Raw genomic sequence first — 21,024 nt, 5'->3', positions numbered from 1 at the left:
ATTTTGTTCAAAGATCTTTCCTGGTATAGAAGTCAGACTCACCGGCTTATAGTTGCCTGGGTCCACCTTCTTCCCCTTTTTGAAGATAGGAACAACATTTGCTCTTCTCCAGTCTTCTGGCACTTCTCCTGTTCTCCAAGAATTTTCAAAGATTATGGAGAGGGGTTCAAAAATTTCTTCTGCTATCTCCTTCAGTACTCTGGGGTGTAATTCATCTGGACCTGGAGACTTGAATTCATTTAGGTTGGCTAAGTGTTTCCTCACTATCTTTCTGTTTATAGATATCTTGGTTTCTTCTATTCCCTTAATAGGACAGTGAATAACAGTTGATGTTACATTTCCTTTCTGAGAGAAAACAGATGCAAAATAGGAATTTAAAAGTTCAGCCTTCTCAACATCCTGTCTTGCCATTTCATTATTTTCATCCTATAAAAATCCTATAGCATCTTTGACTTTTCTTTTACTTTTGACATCTCCCCAAAATCCTTTATTATTGCTTTTGACATCTCTTGCAAGCCTCAATTCATTTTCAGCTTCAGTTAATCTGATTTGTGCCCTGCAGGTTCTGCAGACAGCATTATATTCTTTAGATATGCCTCCCTCTTTCCATTTTATACATTTTTTTTTTTTTTTTTTTTTTTTTTTCTTTCTTCCTTTTTAGCATGTGCTTAAGTTCTGTGTTCATCCATCCTGGTTTCCTTAAATGCTTCCTATTCTTCCCTCTTTTTGGAATTGTTAACAATTGTGCTTTGAGAATTTCATTTTCCAAGATTTCCCATCCTTCCTGGACATTTTTGTCTTTAAGGATATCCAGCCATTGGATCCCTCCAATTCTCTTTCTGAATCCCTTAAAATCTGCCTTTCTGAAATCTAACCTTGACGTCTGAGTCTTCACAGGTCTTCCGCCTCTAGTTATCCAAAATTCTAAAATAGCATGGTCGCTACCTCCTAGGGTCCCAGCCACTTTTACCTCCTCAACCATTTCCTCCCTGTTTATAAGGATTAGATCCAAGGTAGCAGTTCCCCTTGTTTTCTCCCCTACCTTTTGGAAGATAAAGTTGTCAGCAAGAGAGGATAAGAATTTCCTTGACCTGCTTTGCCTGAGAGAGATTCCCAACAAATGTCTGGATAGTTGAAGTCTCCCATGACAACTGTCATAGTTTTTGGAGAACTTGGCCATTTGATGCATAAAGAGTTCATCCATATCTTCAGCTTGCACAGGCGGCCTGTAGTAAATGCCTACAATGGTGTCCTTTCCATTGTTCTGTCCTTGTATTCTTACCCAAACAGTTTCCACAGAACTCCCAGTCTCTGAAGCTTCAATCTCTATGCAGATATATGCGTTTCTAACATACAGTGCGACATCCCCTCCTCGTTTATCAAGTCTGTTTCTTGCAAATAAGTTGTATCTTTCCAGTCTTGTATTCCAATCATGTGTATTGTTCCACCAAGTTTCAGTGATTCCAATGACATCATATTTCTTTTCCTGTGTTAGTAGTTCCAATTCTCCTTGTTTGTTGCCCATGCTTTGTGCATTAGTATAGAAACATTTTAGTTTGTGATAGGTTTCTCTTTCTCCAATATTTTTATTAGATTCTTTTGTCTTTGTTCTTCCTTTCCACTTCTAATAGCAGAGTTCTCAATAGCATTTGTCAGGTGTATGGCTTATTCTGGTCTTTTGCTTCCCTTCCCATGTTCTAGTTTAAAGCTCTCCTTACAAGTGTAGCAAGGCGACTTCCAAATACATGCTTTCCAGTCTTCGTAACCGGGAACCTCTGGGTCAGCCGACACTAGAAGGTACCTCGTTTCCATAGAATATGTGGAGGAGCTGGTCAGTGCAGTACGTGCCACTATGGGCCTAGAGGACGAACCCGTCACGCAGACAGCACTGGATCGCATGTTTGGTGGATACGAGGGGCCTAAACGAACAGGTTTTCCAGTCCACAGGAGTATAGCAGATATGATTTCCCAGGAATGGGAGTATCTAGAAAAACACTACTCGGCCACCTGAGAAATCCGACATAGATTTCCCCTGGAGGGAGAGGAATTTAAATGGGACATCCCAAAAGTTGATGTCCAGGTGGTAAAAAAAGACATTTCTGCCGTTTGATGCATCCCAGCTTAGAGATCCGATGGACCGTAAAGCGGAAAGCCTAGGAAACTTCTGCCTTTACCTTAAAGTCAGGAATCGCGTCCACTTGTCTCTAGGTCCCTCTTCCAATGGATTGAGGAGCTAGAGAGCCATATCTTTCGTGGTACCTCAAGAAGTGACCTCCTTAACTCCCTCCGTATCTTGCAGAGAGCTACAGGTTTCCTGGCAGATGCATCAATGGAGATGATCCGTACTTCTGCCAGGGCTACGGTCCAGTCAAATTCCGCCTGTCGGGCCCTCTGGCTTAAAACATGGAGCGGGGACGTTACATCCAAGGTTAAACTCTGTTCTTTACCCTTCAAAGGCGAACATGTCTTCGGCCCTGCCTTAGACGAAATTCTAGAAAAGGCCACAGATAAAAAGAAGGTTCTTCCAGAGCAGAGGACCACAAGAAAGCATCTTTTTCGAGCCCCCCAGAGTCAGTCATCCCAACCGCAACGAAAGGGAAAGACTGGAAGATGGAGCTATGCTAAAGGGAGAGGCAGGAACATCCTGGTCCCCCAGCAGCAGCAGCAACCACAAGAAAAACAATGACTCGACCCTGGTCGGGGGAAAGCTTTTGAGGTTTTTTTCTTGCCTGGCAGTTGATCTCAAAGAGCCCCTGGGTCCTCAGTATGATCAGAGAGGACCTACTGCTAGAGCTCGAATCCTCCCCCACGGGGTATAAGAGTTACCTCCCTACCAGCTCGGGAGTCCCCAGCACTAAAATCTGGCATTCGGCTTCTTCTACACTCAAATGCCATCTCTCGGGTCCCTGTGGAGGAGCAAGGAAGGGGGCATTATTCCAGATTGTTCCTAGTAAAAAATTCCACAGGGGAGGCAAGGATTATAAATCTGAAGGGCCTAAACCGACACATTGCATACCGCAAATTCAAGATGGAGTCAGTAAAGACCGCCATTCCTCTGATAGAGCCATCTTCATGGCAACTATAGGGTCCAGAAGTCAAGCACTTTCAATACAATGTGCTTCCCTTTGAAATATCCTCTGCCCCTTGAGTGTTTTCCAAAATTGACAGAGGCCGTGTCCTACATCAGAAGCCGGGGAATATGTATTGTACCTTACCTGGATGAGCTACTGATGGTAGGGTCCTCCTACCTGGCCCTGGAAGACCAGGTAGCCCAGACTCTAGACATTCTCCAATCATTGGGGTGGATTGCAAATTCAACCCTCTCAAGAGGTAAATTTTTTTAGGAATCCTACTAGATTCAAAGAATCAAATGTCCTTCCTCCCGGAGGAACATCAGACGTCCTTAATGTCAAGAGTCTCAGATTTCAGAGGACAGAGTTTTCCCCCCCCCCCCCCCCCCCGACCCTCAGGGCAGCCATGTCCATACTAGGGTTAATGACCTCCTGCATCCAGTTGGTGCCTTGGGCGCAGGCCCACTCCAGAACACCCCAGTCTCATATCTTAAGAAACTGGAACAGGGATCACACCTGCCTGAACAAAAGGGTCCAGACCCCAGGAACAGTGAAAGCTTCACTAGCATGGTGGATGGACTGCAAAAACCTGTGCAGGGGAATCAACTGGTCCCAGATCCCCCTGGTTACGGTAACGACAGACGCAAGCAAAAAAGGCTGGGGAGCTGTAGTGTGTCTACAGCCATTCCAAGGGTTATGGAGCCAGAAAATGAGTGCAAGAGCCTCAAACTTCAGGGAGCTGAAAGCAGTAGAGGAAGCTCTCCTGGCAGCAAGACGCCTGGTCCAAGACCAACATATATCAGATTTTACTTGGACAACATAACAGTGGCACTTCTCGGGCACCAGGGTGGCACAAGATCCAGCAACCTGGAGGGCCTCTCAGGCTGAATATTTTGCTGGGCCGAAAGACACCTTAATTCCCTGACAGCAGTCCACCTGAGGGGTACGGACAATCTTCAGGCAGATTACCTGAGCAGAAAACGCATCCAGCCTGCCGAGTGGGCCCTGAATGGAAGAATCTTTCGAACACTAGTCAGCAGGTGGGGCCTCCCGGAGGTGGACCTACTAGCCTCAGGAGAGAATGCTCAAGTGAGAAACTACTTCTCCCTGAACCCCAGGGACAGATCCCTGGGAGTGGACGCCTTAACCCACAGGTGGAGGTTCCATCTGGCATATGCCTTCCCGCCAGTTCCAATCCTTGCTGCAGCCCTGAGGAACATCTGGGAGGATCAGACCCCAACAATTCTAGTAGCTCCGCTATGGCCAAAGAGGAGCTGGTACTCTCTAACAGAACTACAGGTAGACGGGCCATTCATCCTACCCATAAAAGACTACCTTCTCTTACAGGGCCCTCTGCATCACCCAAACCTCAGGGGAATGAAGTTAACGGCCTGGTTTCTGAAGCCCAGATCTTGAGGGCCAGGGGGCTATCAGAGGCGGTAATTAAAACCCTCCAGAAATCTCGGAAGCCGGTCACCATTGCCATATATAATAAAATATGGAAGAGATTCTCCTCATGGTGTCTGCCAGACCTGCCTGACCCAGACAACCCTAACATTTCCTGTATCCTAGGTTTCTTAGAGGGTGCTGGAACTAGGTCTAAAACCTAGCACACTAAAAGTACAAGTATCAGCATTAAGCTCTGTTTGACTGTGACTTGGCTAACCACAAGTGGATAAAAAGATTCATGACATCAGCCGCTAGGCTACATAAAAAAAAACTAGTTTCTGTTCCACCATGGGACTTGAATATGGTGCTTACGGGACTCGCTCAATCACCCTTTGAGCCTCTGTAATCTTGTATTCTCAGCTCCTCACCTACAAATTAGCCTTCCTTTTTATAGCAATAACCTCAGCAAGGCGAGTAGGAGAGCTCCAAGCTCTCTCAATTAAGGAACCCTACCTAACAGTTAGAGACGATTCCATAGTTCTCTCCCTTGATCCATCTTTTCTACCAAAGGTTGTGTCTGACTTTCATAGGTTTCAGAATATAATTCTTTCTTCATTCTGTCAAAACCCAGCAAACCCCGAAGAGGTGTTTCACACGCTGGACGTAAGACGTATAATTCTCCACTAATAGGAGTACACCAAACCATATAGAATCGACCACAACCTATTTATCCATACCTCTGGTCCAAACAGAGGAAAGAAGGTGGCAAAGAACACTATTGCCAATTGGATTAAAAAGGCTTTCTCTGAAGCATACCTGGCGCACATCACTCCCCCTGCAGGGATCAAAGCACATTCAACACTATCTACCGCTACTTCATGGGCTGAGAGGGCAGGTGCATCTTCAGAGCAGACATGTAAGGCAGCAACCTGGTCCTCCTTACATACTTTTACTAAACACTATAGATTAGACCTTGTGTCCAACAGGGATCTAGTCTTTGGACGAAAAGTCCTTCAGGCCGTTGTCTTCCCCCCCCCCCCCCCCCCAGTGCAGTATAGGTTATACCTCCTATGCTGTCGTGGAAGGTTGCTAGAGTAAATAGAATTGGACTTACCGGTAATTCGGTTTCTAGAAACCTTCCACGACAGCATAGGAGGATGTCTCCACACCATAAATGGGGGACAGGAAGCACGAGAGGTTAAAAGGTCCCTCTCACCAGTGACTTATAACTGATAACCGGTGCTATGGTAATCAGTTATAAGTCACTGGTGAGAGGGAGGTGGGAGGGACCTTTTAACCTCTCGTGCTTCCTGTCCCCCATTTATGGTGTGGAGACATCCTCCTATACTGTCGTTGAAGGTTTCTAGAAACCGTATTACCGGTAAGTCTAATTCTATTTTTCCGCAGTTAAAAATCCGCAGCATGTGCACAGCAGATTGTAAATCATAGATTTACATGCTACTGTACACTGTCTGGACAAAAACCTCAGTGTGTGCACATAGCCTAAGGGGGGGGGGGGGGGTAATTGGTTAAGTGTACATAACCATAAAAAATTGTTTCTTTTTAAAAAAAAAAAACAAAAAACGAAAACTTGGGATATTAACATAATTTATTCATATAACTTTTTTTCTTTTGCCCCCCCCACCCCCTTTGCTAGAACGTAGACGATCTACTCCAGCTCCTAAAGAGGAAGAAAAAGTGAATGAAGAGCAGTGGTCTCTAAGAGAAGTTGTGTTTGTCGAAGATGTAAAGAATGTCCCTGTTGGCAAGGTCAGTATTCCAATATTACTGGCCTGCCGTTCTGGCGCTATGCATTTTGCGATGTCTCTTAAATATTTTTTTTGTTTAGGTGCTTAAAGTTGATGGAGCTTATGTTGCTGTAAAGTTCCCAGGCACGTCAAATAATTCCAACAACCAAAGCACCCCCGGCTGTGATCCTGACCCTTCATCTCTCCTCCAAGACTGCAGACTTCTAAGGATCGATGAGCTTCAGGTGCAACATATTATTCTCCCCCCAACCCACACCCACTCAAGTTATCAAGATGGTATGCATGTCTAATATGAAAATATATTTTAATGCAAAAGTTAATTGTTGGAACTTCTAGGTGGTGAAGACTGGTGGAACACCAAAAGTCCCTGATTGTTTCCAAAGGACTCCTAAAAAGTTGTGCATTCCTGAAAAGACGGAGATCCTTGCTGTCAATGTGGATTCCAAAGGTAATGTCAAAAGAAATGCACACATTAACATTGCCATTTGTGAGGTCGCCTCAGTGAATGTTGGATGGATTGGATAAGAATAGCCAAATTAATAGTTGGGAATTATTTTACTTTTGGCATATTTTATGCCAGTTCCTTCCAGCTTTGACAACTTCAAGAAACATATATTGATCATAGCCAAGTGCTCCTCGACAAAGTTATTTTAAGCCATAAGGTTTTGAAACTTACGACAGATGTACACCAGCCCATGACTGTCATACATTTTTAATGGCTCATGTCAGATTAAAGATTTTCCATCTCGTACCTTGATGGCATGTCAACTGAATGCTCTCGCACCATAGTCTGCAGCCACCCCTTCACTGAAATGTCCATGTTAATAGAGGTGGTGGACTGGCATCTACTATACACCTGTAGCTTGTCCTATGAAAATGCCATGAATGTACATAATGGGAATTTTGTTAAATAAGTCTGGAACAAGCTTTATGAAGTAGTTACTGCAATTTGTAAGAGGCAGCAAGTCCTCTTCATACACCATAGTTTGTGCACTGTTCTGTGGATATTTGCCGTGTCATCTCCTTTTCTGTGTGCAGGAGTCCATGCCGTCCTGAAGACTGGTACTTGGGTGCGATACTGCATTTTTGACCTCGCCACCGGAAAAGCCGAACAGGAGAACAATTTCCCCACTAGCAGCATTGCTTTTCTTGGTCAGAATGAAAGAAATGTGGCCATTTTCACTGCCGGACAGGTCTGTACCATGGTTTTAGTATAACGGTGTAAAAAAAAAAAAAAAATTCTGCATTTGTGCTGAAATTACTCTAACAGGGCATAAAATTATGCTAAGCTTTAATATGCTACATGGAAGCGCTCATCAGGTAGTAGAAATATTTTACATTGTGCCCATGATTGTTGTTGCAGGAATCTCCCATTATCCTTAGAGATGGAAATGGCACCATCTATCCCATGGCTAAGGACTGCATGGGCGGCATCAGAGACCCTGATTGGTTGGATCTTCCTCCAATTAGCAGTTTAGGGATGGGAGTTCATTCGCTGGCTAATTTACCTGCAAACTCAACCATCAAGAAGAAGGCTGCAATCATTATCATGGCTGTCGAGGTATGGATGGGTCTGTTACAGCTATGTGTAGTGCACGGAGGGGCTGATTCATCAAAATGGCTTGCTCCAGAGATCTGTCATAAAACTGCTTTTATGATTGCAGTTTTTGCTGCAGCTCCTACATCTTTTAACTAAGTGCAGAGCTGAGCGGGCGACCCAACAAATTCATTATTTATGCCTGAGAAAGCACCCCATAAAGTGAACGTAATGTTTAAATGGCATCGTGCATATGTTTCACTGTATGTCCTCTCTTAATCGCTTCATGGTTCCTTTTTTTAAGTGTTTAAGTGACAGAGTGAAAGATGGCTGAGGCAAAACCGTCAGGAGCAATGGCAATGCCACAGCATTGCCTGGGAAAACTCTGCGTCTGTGCTAGCGCTCAGAAGACGCTGTGTCCGCATAGCCTAGGAATGGGGGAAACCACCAGTCATGAGGAATCTGCCTATAGTGTTTCATATGTAAAGTCAATGTTAGACAAGAATCACAACTGGCACCTTTAATCAGTAAAGGGGACACAATGGTGTGGTTGGGTCCATGTCTCCCTCTTCTGTAGCGCTGATGACCTGAAGCTGCGGTCGGTGTAATAATCATGTTTCCCTCCAGAAACAAACCTTGATGCAGCACATCCTGCGCTGTGACTTTGACGCCTGCAGACAGTATTTGGTCAACCTGGAACAGGGCGTAGTCCTCGACCAAAACACCCAGATGCTGCAGACCTTCCTCAGCCACCGATGTGATGGCAATCGGAACATCCTGCACGCTTGTGTCTCCGTCTGCTTCCCTACCAGCAACAAGGAGACCAAAGAGGAGGAGGGTAAGGGTAAATGACATTTTACTTATTATCCCCTTTATCCCCCTGTAAACATTACCCCATAGTGTGTTTATTTTGAGTGTTAAATGTCAAGAATACAAATGATTCTTCTCATTGTTCCAGAAGCAGAGCGCTCTGAGAGGAATACGTTTGCGGAGAGACTTTCTGCTGTAGAAGCCATTGCCAATGCCATCTCTGTGGTGTCCAGCAACGGACCTGGAAACCGGGCCGGATCCTCAAGCAGCCGGAGGTAAACCTTTTCCTTGATATCCTTATAAAAGATGGGTTAAGGGTGTTTACTCTGTCGCCTCATTGGGGGACACAGAACCATGGGTGTTATGCTGCTGTCCACTAGGAGGCGACACTATGCATAATCTGAAAAAGATTAACTATGGCTCCTCCTCTGCAGTATACACCCCTGGACGGCGTCGGCCTTTTCCAGTTTTTGCTTAGTGTCGCAAGGAGGCACACCTAAAGGATTTTTTTCTTTTTTTTTCTTTTTTTTTTTTTTTTTCTTCAGATGACAGATGAAGAAAAGTGGGTCTCCTCAGTGAGACTCACGGCATGGCTCCTTCCTTGGCCCCCTATTATGGGGTGCCCAGTTGAAGTTGAGATGGCGGTTCCCCATGTCACTCCTTCCCCAGTCCTGCGGGTGCTGGTTCAAAGTTGAGACCCCCCTCCTTCCCCAATTCCTTTTGGTCTTGGGTTAAGGGCGAGGAAGAAGCCCCCTGACGGTGACAGCAGCACCCTCCCTAATCCCCCTCTGGGGGTATTGGGTTGAGATGCCGCATGTAGGGTCTGTCCATGGCAACCTACCCAGCATCCAGGGACCCCAGCAAGCTGCGGGCTCCTGTTGGGGCTGGGGGCAGTGCAGGCAGGCATAGCACATGCAGACACAGGGCTCTATGTGCCCCTGTGTGTGCGCGGCAGCATTAGTCTACAGCGCCGCAGGGGAACCCACCACAGGGCCCCGCTTCAGGTTGTGGCCCCACCGCTAGCCTGCCTTTCAATCCGGGGGGTCCGGTAAAAATTTGAATCCCCCCACCCCGACTACCACGCCGGCCTGGAGCCCTTCCTGGGCATAGAAATTTAGGCCGCGGCTTCGGCCTAGCTGAGGTCGCTGCCTCCTGCCCGCCCCCCCGGATGACAAATATGACACTCCAGTGTGTCTTAGAAGGGGTGGATTGAGGCGAAGGGGCACGTTTTTTCACATCTCTGCGCGCTCTTTCTCAGCTCTCTGCCCCCTTCTCCCTCATCTCCTCGGCAGCTATCTTCGCTGCAGCAGACGCTGTCCCATACAGCGGCAGCAACGCCAGCAGTTTCCGGTGGGCACAGGACTGTGAATTGTCAGCGCTGGACCTAGGGGCACACTGGTGGGGGGTAAGATCACAGCCGGGTTCTCTTTACTCGGCTGTGAATCCATATTACCTACAAGGTTTTCCTATAGCTCCCCTGTGTAGTTACCCCTGTATAGTCCTCTGCTAGCTAGCCTCTGTGCACTATGCCAGGCTCAAGGAAAAGAACCAGGCAGGACTGTTTTATACTTTCTGCAAAGCCACTCTCCCCAGTGGCAGCACGTACCCGCACTGCAATGATTGTATCCAAAATACTGTCAGAGCCCCAGGAAGCCCCTATCATTGCTTCAGCGGCTGCTACCACGCTGGAATGGGCTACCCAGATGTCGCAGTCTATGACACAGTCCATAGAAAACCTGACCTCCACATTACTCCAGGCTCTGCAGGGTCATGTCTCCCCTATGAGTGTTACCCAGCAAAGGGACAGGCCGATTCTGGCTCTCCCACACGTCGCGTTCCTCTGCGTAATCCCATAGCACACGGTTATCCCCCTCCAGGGAGAGACACCGTGGTCCCAGGTCGCCTAGACCGTCCCCTACCAGAGACAGACAACGCAGATCTCCGTAAGAAGACCTCTGCCCCAGCTCGCCCACCAAGGAACACCCTGAGCAATACGCAGGATTCGGAAGGCATCTGTGACTCCAACAATGAGACAGAGGTCTCTGGTCCCTTGTCCCCCTAGCAACACAGCGCTAGTTGAGGACATAATCTCTTCCATCCATCGGGTGCTGGACATTTCCGATCCAACCCCGGAAGTCCCAGAACACAAGATTTGCTTTGAAGGTGTTCTGAAACCACCTAAGGTTTTCACTAACCACCCGGAATTTCAAACGATCCTTACCAAGCAGTTTGCACAGCCTGATAAAAAATTCACCAATCGTAAATAATTAGAAGCTAGGTACCCCTTCCCTCCCCTCACTGCCAGACAGCTCAACTCTCAGGGACACAGTAGACCGGCAGGTAGAACGCATGGCTCGCTCAGTGTTCGAAGCTGCAGGGGCCTCCCTGGCCCCCGCATTCGCTTCAGTTTGGGTGGCCACGGCCATTCTGGCTTGGGCCAAAACATTGCAAGATGGCCTTCAAACTTCAAATCCTCAGCTGTCGGACCTTGCGGTTCAAATGGCAGTAGTAGCAGATTACATGCTTCATGCAGCCCTTGACTCCGCAAGAGGTGTAGCGGGGATAGCAGCAAACGCCATCACAATTCGGTGTATCCTCTGGTTGCGGGAATGGAAAAGCGGATGCGGCTTCAAAGAAATCCCTCATGCATCTCCCGTACTGCAATGGACAGCTTTTCAGTGAAAAGTTGGACACGATGATATCCAATGCCACTGGGGGTAAGAGTACCTCTCTCCCTCAACTTGAACCTAAACGCACGTTTAAACGGCGTAACCAAACACTATTCCGATCCTTTCGGAATTCTTCGGGCTCGTCAGTCTTGCGCCCAGCACAAAATCGTAACCGCTCTCCACGCAGGGACAACCCACGGGCGGTGCAGAGGCCAGACAGAACCTGGCAGTCGAAAGCGGGCCAGGCTAAGCCCAAAGGAGTAAAATCTCAGAATTTTGCTTCTACTCTTTCAGCAAGTCTGGCTGCCTATTACAGAAGACAGGTGGGTCAGGGAAATAGTGTCTTCCGGATACAAGATAGAGTTCACTTCCAGTCCACCGAACCGGTTCTTCCGCTCTGTTCCAACAAAACGCCAGACAAGGCTCGTGCCTTTCACCAGGCGGTCTCCTCTCTCCTTCAAGCAGGAGTCGTAGTACCGGTTCCCACGACCGAACGCTTCCGAGGGTTCTACTCCAATCTATTCGTAGTCCCCAAGAAAGGAGGCAGCATCCGGCCCATATTAGACTTAAAACAGCTCAACAAATGCGTACGGGTCCGTCATTTTCGCATGGACTCCCTTCGGTCCATCATTGCGTCCATGGAGCAAGGAGAATATCTCGCCTCCATAGACATACAAGACGCATACCTGCATATACCAATTGCTCCCGCCCATCAAAGATTTCTCAGGTTCGCAATCAACCAGGACCACTACCAGTTTGTGGCTCTCCCGTTCGTACTCGACACGTCTCCCAGGACGTTTACCAAAATCATGGCAGCCACCATGGACATTCTACACTCCAGAGGCATTGTAGTCGTTCCATACCTGGACTACCTTCTCATCAAGGCTTCCACCTTCATGGACTGCGAAGTCAGCGTCTCAATCACAATCGACACTGAGTCGACTAGGCTGGTTAGTCAACTTACAAAAGTCAACTACCCAGAGTCAGTCGCTGACCTTCCTAGGGATGCTATTCGTCACCTCCAGGGGTCTGGTGCTCCTTCCCAGGGACAAGGCACTGGCTCTCCGTCTGGGAGTTCGCATACTCCTCCGCAATTCTCCCCGATCTTTCCGGTTTGCCATGAGTCCTCGGCAGGATGGCAGCAGCAATGGAGGCGGTACCATTTGCCCAGTTTCACCTCAGGCCTCTTCAACAAGCCATCCTCAAGTCTTGGGACAGGAACCCCTTCTCCATCGACAGGGAGTTCCGGCTGACATCGTCAACCAGGAGGTCCCTATACTGGTGGCTCAAGCCAACTTCGCTTGCAAGGGGAAAATCCTTTCTCAGGTCAATGGAAGGTCCTGACCACCGATGCAAGCCTGACAGGTTGTGGTGCAGTGCACCTACATCACAGGGCACAAGGCAAGTGGTCACCAGTGGAAGCGACCTTGCCCATCAATATCCTGGAAATTCGGGCCATCTTCCTGGCACTGAGAGCCTTTCATTACTTGCTGGCAGCCTCTCATATCAGGATACAGTCGGACAATGCCACGGCGGTGGCATATGTGAATCACCAAGGCGGGACCCGCAGTACCCAAGCGATGAGAGAAGTGGCACATATCCTCCACTGGGCGGAAGACACGAGGTCGGTACTCTCGGCGGTCCACATTCCTGGTGTGGACAACTGGGAAGCAGACTTCCTCAGCAGACCAGGAATAGACTCGGGGGAGTGGTCTCTCATCCCGAAATTTTTCACCGGATCTGCCATCGCTGGGGGACCCCGGACGTGGACCTAATGGCATCCCATCTCAATGCCAAGGTCTCCAATTTCATAGCCAGGACACGTGACCCGCGGTCGCTCTGAGCGGATGCCCTGGTTCAGGACTGGACCCAGTTCCAGCTTCTGTACATTTTTTCCACCCCTCCCCCTGATCTCCAGAGTCGTGAGGAAGATCAAACAAGAGGGAGTTCCAACCATCCTGATCGCGCCAGACTGGCCCAGACGTACATGGTACGCCGACATCGTACAACTTACAGCAGACGCCCCCTGGCGTCTCTCCGACCGTCACAACCTTCTGTCACAAGGTCCGTTCTACCATCAGAACTCAAGGGCTCTCAATTTGACGGCGTGGCCCTTGAAACCTGGGTTGTAACCCAGGCAGGGCTCTCACCGGATGTCATTACGACCATGATCAGGGCAAGGAAGCCAGCCTCCGCCAAGATCTATTACCGTACCTGGAGAGCTCTTTTTACCTGGTGCGAATCTCGGACAGGTCCCACTCCCTTATTCCCTCCCAAAGGTACTTGGGTTTCTTCAATCGGGCCTGGACGCCAGGCTATCCCTAGGCTCGCTTAAGAGCCACGTGTCAGCGCTCTCAGCGCTCTTTCAGAGGCGCATCGCTAACAAGCTGCAAATAAGGACCTTTCTCCAGGGGGTTTCCCGATTTGGTTCCCCCCTACAGACGTCCACTAGAAACGTGGGACCTCAACTTGGTCCTGACAGCATTGCAGGCACCATCTTTCGAACCCCTTAAGGAAGTCCCACTCCCCATTCTATCAGAGTGGTTTTTCTGGTGGCAATCACCTCGCTTCGCAGGGTGTCTGAATTGTCAGCACTCTCCTGCAGACGGCCCTTCCTAGCCTTTCACCAGGATAAGGTGGTTCTCCGTACAGTCCCATCCTTCCTTCCGAAGGTTGTGTCCAACTTCCACCTCAATGAGGAAACTTCATTGCCATCCCTCTGCCCGGGTCCGGTTCATAGAGTGGAGAAGGCTCTGCATACGCTTGACCTCGTCAGGGCATTGCGTATATACATGTCTGGGACTGCACCCTTCCGGAAGTCTGATTGCCTTTTCCTTCTTCCGGAAGGCGTTTAAAAGGGTCTGCCGGCTTCCAAAGCCACCCTAGCCAGGTGGATCTAATACACCATACAAGAGGCTTACCGCCTTAACAATTCTCTTCCGGACGGTATCACTGCACTCTATGCTGGCGGTAGGGGCCTCCTGGGCCATTCGGCACCAGGCTTCGGCACAACAAGTGTGTAAGGCGGCCACTTGGACTAGCCTACACACGTTTCCGAAACACTACAGTGTTCATACCCAGTCCTCAGCGGATGCGAGCCTGGGTAGATGGGTTCTGCAGGCGGCAGTGCCCCAAGTTTAGGGACCTGCTAGCACAATATTCGTCCATTGCTTCCCACCCAGGGACTGCTTTGGGACGTCCCATGGTTCTGTGTCCCCCAATGAGGCGACAGAGTAAAGGAGATTTTTGTGTACTCACCGTAAAATCTTTCTCTTAGCCTCTAATTGGGGGACACGGCTCCCACCCTGTTGCCCTTACGGACCGTTGTTTACGGTTGAGATCTCATATTGTTCTTTGAGCTCGTACATAGTTGCCGCCTTACAGGCATGGTTGTCGTTTTCTGTTACGTTCCGCCTAATGCTCTTGCACAAAACTGGAGGAGGCTGACGCCGTCTAGGGGTGTATACTGCAGAGGAGGAGCCATAGTTAATCTTTTCCGGATTATGCATAGTGTCGCCTCCTAGTGGACAGCAGCATAACACCCATGGTTCTGTGTCCCCCAATTAGAGGCTAAGAGATTTTTACGGTGAGTACACAAATCTATTTTTTTTTTTTCATGTATTAAAAACCATATTTTTAATTATAGAAAGATAATCTGCTTAGGCACTTGGGTCACAGAAGGGCATATTTCTCAACTTTGTCACGTATGCAGTAATATGGCTCTTACTGAAGCCCATTAGTGTTATCATGCCTTTTGTGGGCACCATACGGTATAATCCTCCCAGTGACACACCGCAGCCGTGTGCTCTGGAGTGGTTCACCAGTGCCTTGGAAGAATTTTTCTGTCTTGGAGTGCTAAACACAGCTAGCTGTACCTTCTGGTATACTTTTCTAATGTAATTGGCGTTTTGTATACGCAGCTTAAGACTTCGAGAGATGATGAGGAGATCACTTCGAGCAGCAGGATTGGGCCGACACGAAGCTGGCGCTTCAGCTGATCATCAAGATCCCGTTTCCCCACCCATAGCTCCTCCTAGCTGGGTGCCGGATCCACCGGCTATGGATCCAGGTGAGTTAAGCTATGCACAATCCTTGCGAATAACACTGGCAACGCTTCTTCGTGTTGGCTTGTTAAGTAGTGCTATTACAATTACTTGATTACAGTTTAGATGTGTTGCAGCCCCTCAAGCGCTGATAGGAAAGGTCCTAAAAGCCCCATCAGCCGATCAGAGTAAAGGCAGAAGTGATCTTCCTATGTGCTCTGTGCATGTGTAGATTGGTGTAGGGCTCAGTCTGCCACTGCACAGTGCATGTTCATACAGGAGCTGCCCATTTGGCCCCCCACAAAAGCCACTTTGGTGGGTAATCTTTAAACTAGGGGCCTCAACATATCGACAAATTATTTTAAAGTTTACTTAAAGGGAACATGTCCCCAACCCCCCCGGGCGTTTTTCAGTTAAAGGGCCACCTTCAGCAGCATTAAGGCTGCACTCTGTGAAGGTGGCTCTTCTTTGACCCCAGTAATGCCAAAATAATAGCTCCTCATACCTGTAATGTGGCCCACAGGTATGTTGTGTCCCCCTCTATCAGCCGCCTACCACCTTGTAATCATATCACAAAGGTTATGTCACTGTGTAAGGTGACCCAATAACCAAGAGTGTCACTGATTTCATAAAATACATATTTTATTAAACATTAATTGACATACAACCATAAAACCATTGCCTCAAACCAACACTTATAGGGAGGAGAAACGGCAAAAGGATACAAATTCAATTATATAAAGAGTCAAAATTTAAAGAAAATGGGTGCGGGGAAGCAGCATCCTACTCTATGCCCAACTCCACTGTGCACACTGCTTAGGTAATATGTATTTGGCGATGCATTCCTCACATTTATTTTCATGCTTTTGGTCATTTTAACCTGCATACATGAGAGGTGAGAGGCTGTGGTAGTGCTGTAGCAGCAATGGCTGCATATATTGCATATTGTGGGTAATTAGAATCCACATGTGTAAGGCTATGGTGGTGTAGCAGCAGCAACAGCTGACTAATGAATAGTCATTCAATGGTGTGAATTGTGTGTTAGATTCTATTCACATTAAGGCAGTAAATTTCATTCACATCTATGCAGGTTTTTGCATGCAGTTTTCTGCAGCCATGTGTAAGGCTATGGCGGTGTAGCAACAGCTGATTAATGAATAGTTATTCAATGGTGTGAATTGTGTTAGATTCTATTCACATTAAGGTAGTAAAGTTTATTCACATCTATGCAGGTTTTTCGCATGCAATTTCCTACAGCCATGTCATGGTGGTGTAGCAGCAGCAACAGCTGATTAATGAATAGTTATTCAAAGGTGTGAATTATGTGTTAGATTCTATTCACATTAAGGCAGTAAATTTTTTTCACACCTATGCAGGTTTTTTTGCATGCAATTTTCTATAGTTTTATTAAAAATGTATCCAATCAATAAATACTAAGCATATTGTTGGGCATATTATAATATTCAGGATACTGCAGTCATTTTCTTTAAATTTTGACTCTTTATATAATTGAATTTGTATCCTTTTGCTGTTTCTCCTTCCTATAAGTGTTGGTTTGAGGCAATGGTTTTATGGTTGTATGTCAATTAATGTTTAATAAAATATGTATTTTATGAAATGAGTGACACTCTTGGTTATTGGGTCACCTTACAGTGACATAACCTTTGTGATATATTCATGCATTGAGAGTGTAGCCCGCTCCTTTGAAGGATAATGGGCTTGGGTATTGTGCTTACCACCTGGTAATCATGCCTGTCCGAGGCTCCGGTGCCGCCCATGATCTCTCCATCATGATGCCCCGTGCGTCGCTGCCTCCTCTTGATTTGAATCCCGGCGCCTGCGCTGCAACAAGTGTTCTCGGGCATGCGCAGTGCGCTCAGCCTGATGTCAATTCTCGGGCAATTGCGCCTGCGCATTGTGGAGGCCCCAGATCCCGCCCCGCAGTGTGGTATGATGTATTCACACTGCGGGGCTGGGGCCTCCGCAACACGCAGGTGCAATAGCCTGATGTCAGTTCTCGGGCAGCGCGCACTGCGCATGCCCGAGAACACTTGTTACAGCGCAGGCGCTGTGATTCAAATCAAGAGGAGGCAGCGACGCACAGGGCATTATGATGGACAGATCTTGGGCGGCACCGAGGCCTCGGACAGGCATGATTGACGGATGGTAGGTGGCTGATAGAGGGGGACACAACATACCTGTGGGACACATTACAGGTATGAGGAGCTAATTATAAAAGTCAATATTTTGGCATTACTGGGGGTCAAACAGAAGAGCCACCTTCACAGAATGCAGCCTTAGTGCTGCTGAAGGTGGCTCTTTAACTGAAAAACGCCCTTGGGGGTGACCGGTTCCCTTTAAACTTTTTTTTTTTATATGCAGAAATGTTATTTTGTATAAAGTGTTTTTACTGTAAGCAGTGTTTTAATTGGGGTCAGGTTCTCTCCAGATATGGACGTTATTTCCAGAATGTTTGTTGCGTGTTGGTAAACATCATGCTGTTCTTCTTTCTGAAAGATGGTGACATAGATTTTATCCTGGCCCCTGCAGTAGGATCCCTTACTACAACATCCACTGGCACTGGTCAAGGGCCTAGTACGTCAACCATTCCAGGTGAAACTGCTTTGACTTTTGATATAAGCTTTTACCGCAAAACCGTAAAACAGTCTAAAGCTATCGCAGTTTAGCTTGGATTTTGTTTTGTGCAGATTTTCAGCATGTCTTTCATTAACCACTTAATTCTTTCAGGTCCCTCCTCAGAACCTTCAGTGGTGGAGTCTAAAGATCGGAAAGCAAATGCTCACTTCATCCTGAAATTACTATGTGATAGTGTCGTTTTGCAGCCGTACCTCAGAGACCTTCTTTCTGCCAAGTATGTCCAGTTTTTTTTTTTTTTCTCTTACTAGTCATTTGGTTGCAAATTTAACTCCTGAATAATCGCTAATGCACATTAAAACTGCATCTGTTAAAAAAGCCTTATTCCTTCACCGCCGTTTTAAAATGGCAATCGGGAATAACTCTATAGCGCTTGCCCCATAAGAGTCCAAACATCTTTTGGTCTCCGCTACTGTGGGAGAACAAGATCAGGGCTGATTTTTCCTGTCCCCAATAACGTTCACGCCACATAAACTAGTGTCTGCTATAAAAATCTTATCTGCTGACATGAGAGAACATGTCAGAGGAGAGAAATTGTCCCCAAGCCCCCCTCTGTACCTCCACCTTCCTACGTGCAGTGCTACTCAGTCTCCCACCCTGCCTCTTCATGGGGGGGGGGGGGGGAGCAGTGCACCTGCCGAGAGCTGCTGGTGGCTGGCACCAGCAGGGACTCTTCCTATTGGTTCCAGAGTTTTGATCACACTGATGGGGTCTCACTGTGATGGGGTTCGATCAGTGATTAAAAGCCCAATAATTAGTAAATCTCATGAATCTGGCCTAACCTAGTGCAAGCACGATGACATATCGGGGTCTATCAGTGTTTCTGCTGATTGATATGTGAGGGAGAGGGTTTACTCCTTGCATAGTAGATATAGAGGAGCCATTGCCAATAGTGATGAGCGACTCTGCTCGTTGCTCGGGTGTCCTCCGAGTGTTTTGGTGTGCTCGGAGGTTTTGTTTGTCGCCTCAGCTACATGATTTGCGGTTGCTGGACAGCCTGACTACATGCGGAGATTCCCTAACGGGTATTCCTCACATGTATTCAGCCTGTCCAGCAGCTGCAAATCATGCAGCTACGTCGACAAACTTAGTCTCCGAGCATGCCAAAATGCTCGGAAGTCACCCGAGCATGCTCGGGTAAACCTGAGCAACGAGTATACTCGCTCATCACTAATTGCCAACTCTTGGCATTGATGCATGTGAACCTGTAATAACTGTCCATCTGCCCATTAAATACAAATTCATACTGGTATTTGACAACATTGACTATTACACAGCATGATGCAGTCGTATAACTTGTGAACAAACTTTTATTTATTTTTTTTTTTCGTAAGGGATTCAGTTGTGAAATATTTTTTTTTTTTTTTTCCAGGGATGCTAGAGGTATGACGCCATTCATGTCTGCTGTCAGCGGAAGAGCTTATCCAGCTGCCATAACTATTCTGGAAACAGCGCAAAAAATCGCCAAAGGTCAGTGAGCATGAGTATGCTGAATGATAATGATGCATGTATTATTGAAGTTCTCTGTGTTCATGTCACTAATGCTCATTTTAGCTGAAGCAAATGCAAATGAGAAGGAAGAGGAAGTGTTCAAGTCAATGATTTGCCCACTGGGAACTAACGCAGATGATTCTCCCCTGTATGTTCTGTGTTGTAATGACACGTGCAGCTTTACGTGGACTGGGGCTGAGCATATCAACCAGGTATGTGCGGGGTGAACTATTGACTTTTCAAGGTGGGCATTATTTTTGTCATGTGTCGTCACTTTTGCACTGATTTGCGCTTTTTTTTTTTTTTTTTTATGCTGTTGTGATTTCAGACATGGTTGGAAGTGTGGCCATGCTTGGCTTTTGCAAATGTGTCAGACTGTAAATTGCAGCTTTTAAAGAGTCAATACAAAGTAAAATTACTGTCGCCTCATGGGGGACACAGGACCATGGTTGTTATGCTGCTGTCCACTAGGAGGCGACACTATGCATAATCTGAAAAAGATTAACCATGGCTCCTCTGCAGTATACACCTCTGGACGGCATTAGCCTTCTCCAGTTTTTACTTAGTGTCGCATAGAAGGCACACCTAAGGATTACAGTTGAAGAAAAGTGGGTCTCTTGCGAGACTCCCGACATGGCTCCTTCCTCAGCCCCTTTTATAGGGTGCCCGGTTGAAGTCGAGATGGCTATTCCCCAGTCCCTCAGGTGCTGGTTCGAAGTCGAGACCCCCCTCCTTCCCCAATTCCCTTTTGGTTTCCGGGTTGAGGTCGAGGCGAGGATAAAGCCCCCTGAAGGTGACAGCAGCACCCTCCCTGGTCCCCCTCTGGGGGCATTAGGTTGAGACACCTCAGGTAGGGCCTGCACAGGCAGCACTTTGCAACTCCCAGCAGCATGGGCCAGCACACTGCGACTGCATCCAGAGACCCCAGCCCAGCCGTGGGCTCCTGTTGGTACCGGGGGGGAGTGCAGGCAGGCATGGCACATCTGAGACACGGGGATCCCTGCGCCCTGTTTTCTCTGGCAGACAGCGGGGAAGGGGGGGACCCTTCAGCCCCCCTCCCATCACCTATAGCCCAACCGCTATCCTGCTTTTAAATCTGGGAGGGCCCGGTTTAGATCCGATCCCCTCCCGGACTTCCGTGCCGACCTGGAGCCCTCTTGGGCATCAGGCTTCTGCTTTAGGCCGCGGCTTTGGCCTAGCCGTGGCCGCCTTGTTTCTGCCCCCTGGCCTGCCTCCCGGATGACAAATATGACACTAGTGTGTCATAGAGGGGGTGGATCGAGACTGAAAGGGCGTGTTTTTTTACACAGCCTTGCCGCCTTTTTTCTCTTCTCTCCGCCCCCTTTCTCCTTCCTCCTCTTCTCCTCGGCGGCCAATTCTGCTGCAGGACAAAATTATCCCTGCATATCGTCCAGGCCAGCCAGTCTCTGGGGGGGGCACAGGACTGTGGATCTTCGGCACTGGACCTTGGGGCAAACTGGTGGGGTAAGATCACAGCTGGGGTTCTTACTCGGCTGTGATTCCATATTCCTATAAAACCCCCTATAGGGTCCTCCGCATAGCCACCTCTCTCGTGCACTATGCCGGGCT

The 21,024-nt window shown here is 47.8% G+C and overlaps 1 protein-coding gene across 10 annotated transcripts in view; it reads left to right on the top strand.

The window, feature by feature from the left end:
* UBR5 (ubiquitin protein ligase E3 component n-recognin 5) overlaps window positions 1-21,024 on the top strand; it is a 168,082-nt gene that overhangs the window by 61,311 nt on the left and 85,747 nt on the right. For 4 of the 10 annotated variants that reach the window (XM_073590088.1, XM_073590086.1, XM_073590082.1 and 1 more), the window contains exons 16-27: window positions 6,118-6,230; window positions 6,310-6,453; window positions 6,566-6,677; window positions 7,268-7,422; window positions 7,593-7,790; window positions 8,394-8,610; window positions 8,725-8,851; window positions 15,166-15,314; window positions 17,806-17,901; window positions 18,037-18,160; window positions 19,316-19,413; window positions 19,498-19,646. In XM_073590088.1, coding sequence (XP_073446189.1) covers window positions 6,118-6,230; window positions 6,310-6,453; window positions 6,566-6,677; window positions 7,268-7,422; window positions 7,593-7,790; window positions 8,394-8,610; window positions 8,725-8,851; window positions 15,166-15,314; window positions 17,806-17,901; window positions 18,037-18,160; window positions 19,316-19,413; window positions 19,498-19,646 — 1,682 coding nt within the window. The remainder of the gene's footprint in view (window positions 1-6,117; window positions 6,231-6,309; window positions 6,454-6,565; window positions 6,678-7,267; window positions 7,423-7,592; window positions 7,791-8,393; window positions 8,611-8,724; window positions 8,852-15,165; window positions 15,315-17,805; window positions 17,902-18,036; window positions 18,161-19,315; window positions 19,414-19,497; window positions 19,647-21,024) is intronic. The other 6 variants (XM_073590084.1, XM_073590091.1, XM_073590090.1 and 3 more) reach the window with 4 other exon arrangements.

This window comes from Dendrobates tinctorius, unplaced genomic scaffold (assembly GCF_039654945.1).
Source record: "Dendrobates tinctorius isolate UK_male_01 unplaced genomic scaffold, ASM3965494v1 ptg000116l, whole genome shotgun sequence".
Lineage (NCBI taxonomy): Eukaryota > Metazoa > Chordata > Amphibia > Anura > Dendrobatidae > Dendrobates > Dendrobates tinctorius.
The sequence above is the reverse complement of the archived record's forward strand: the minus strand, read 5'-3'. Positions and strand labels throughout refer to the sequence as shown.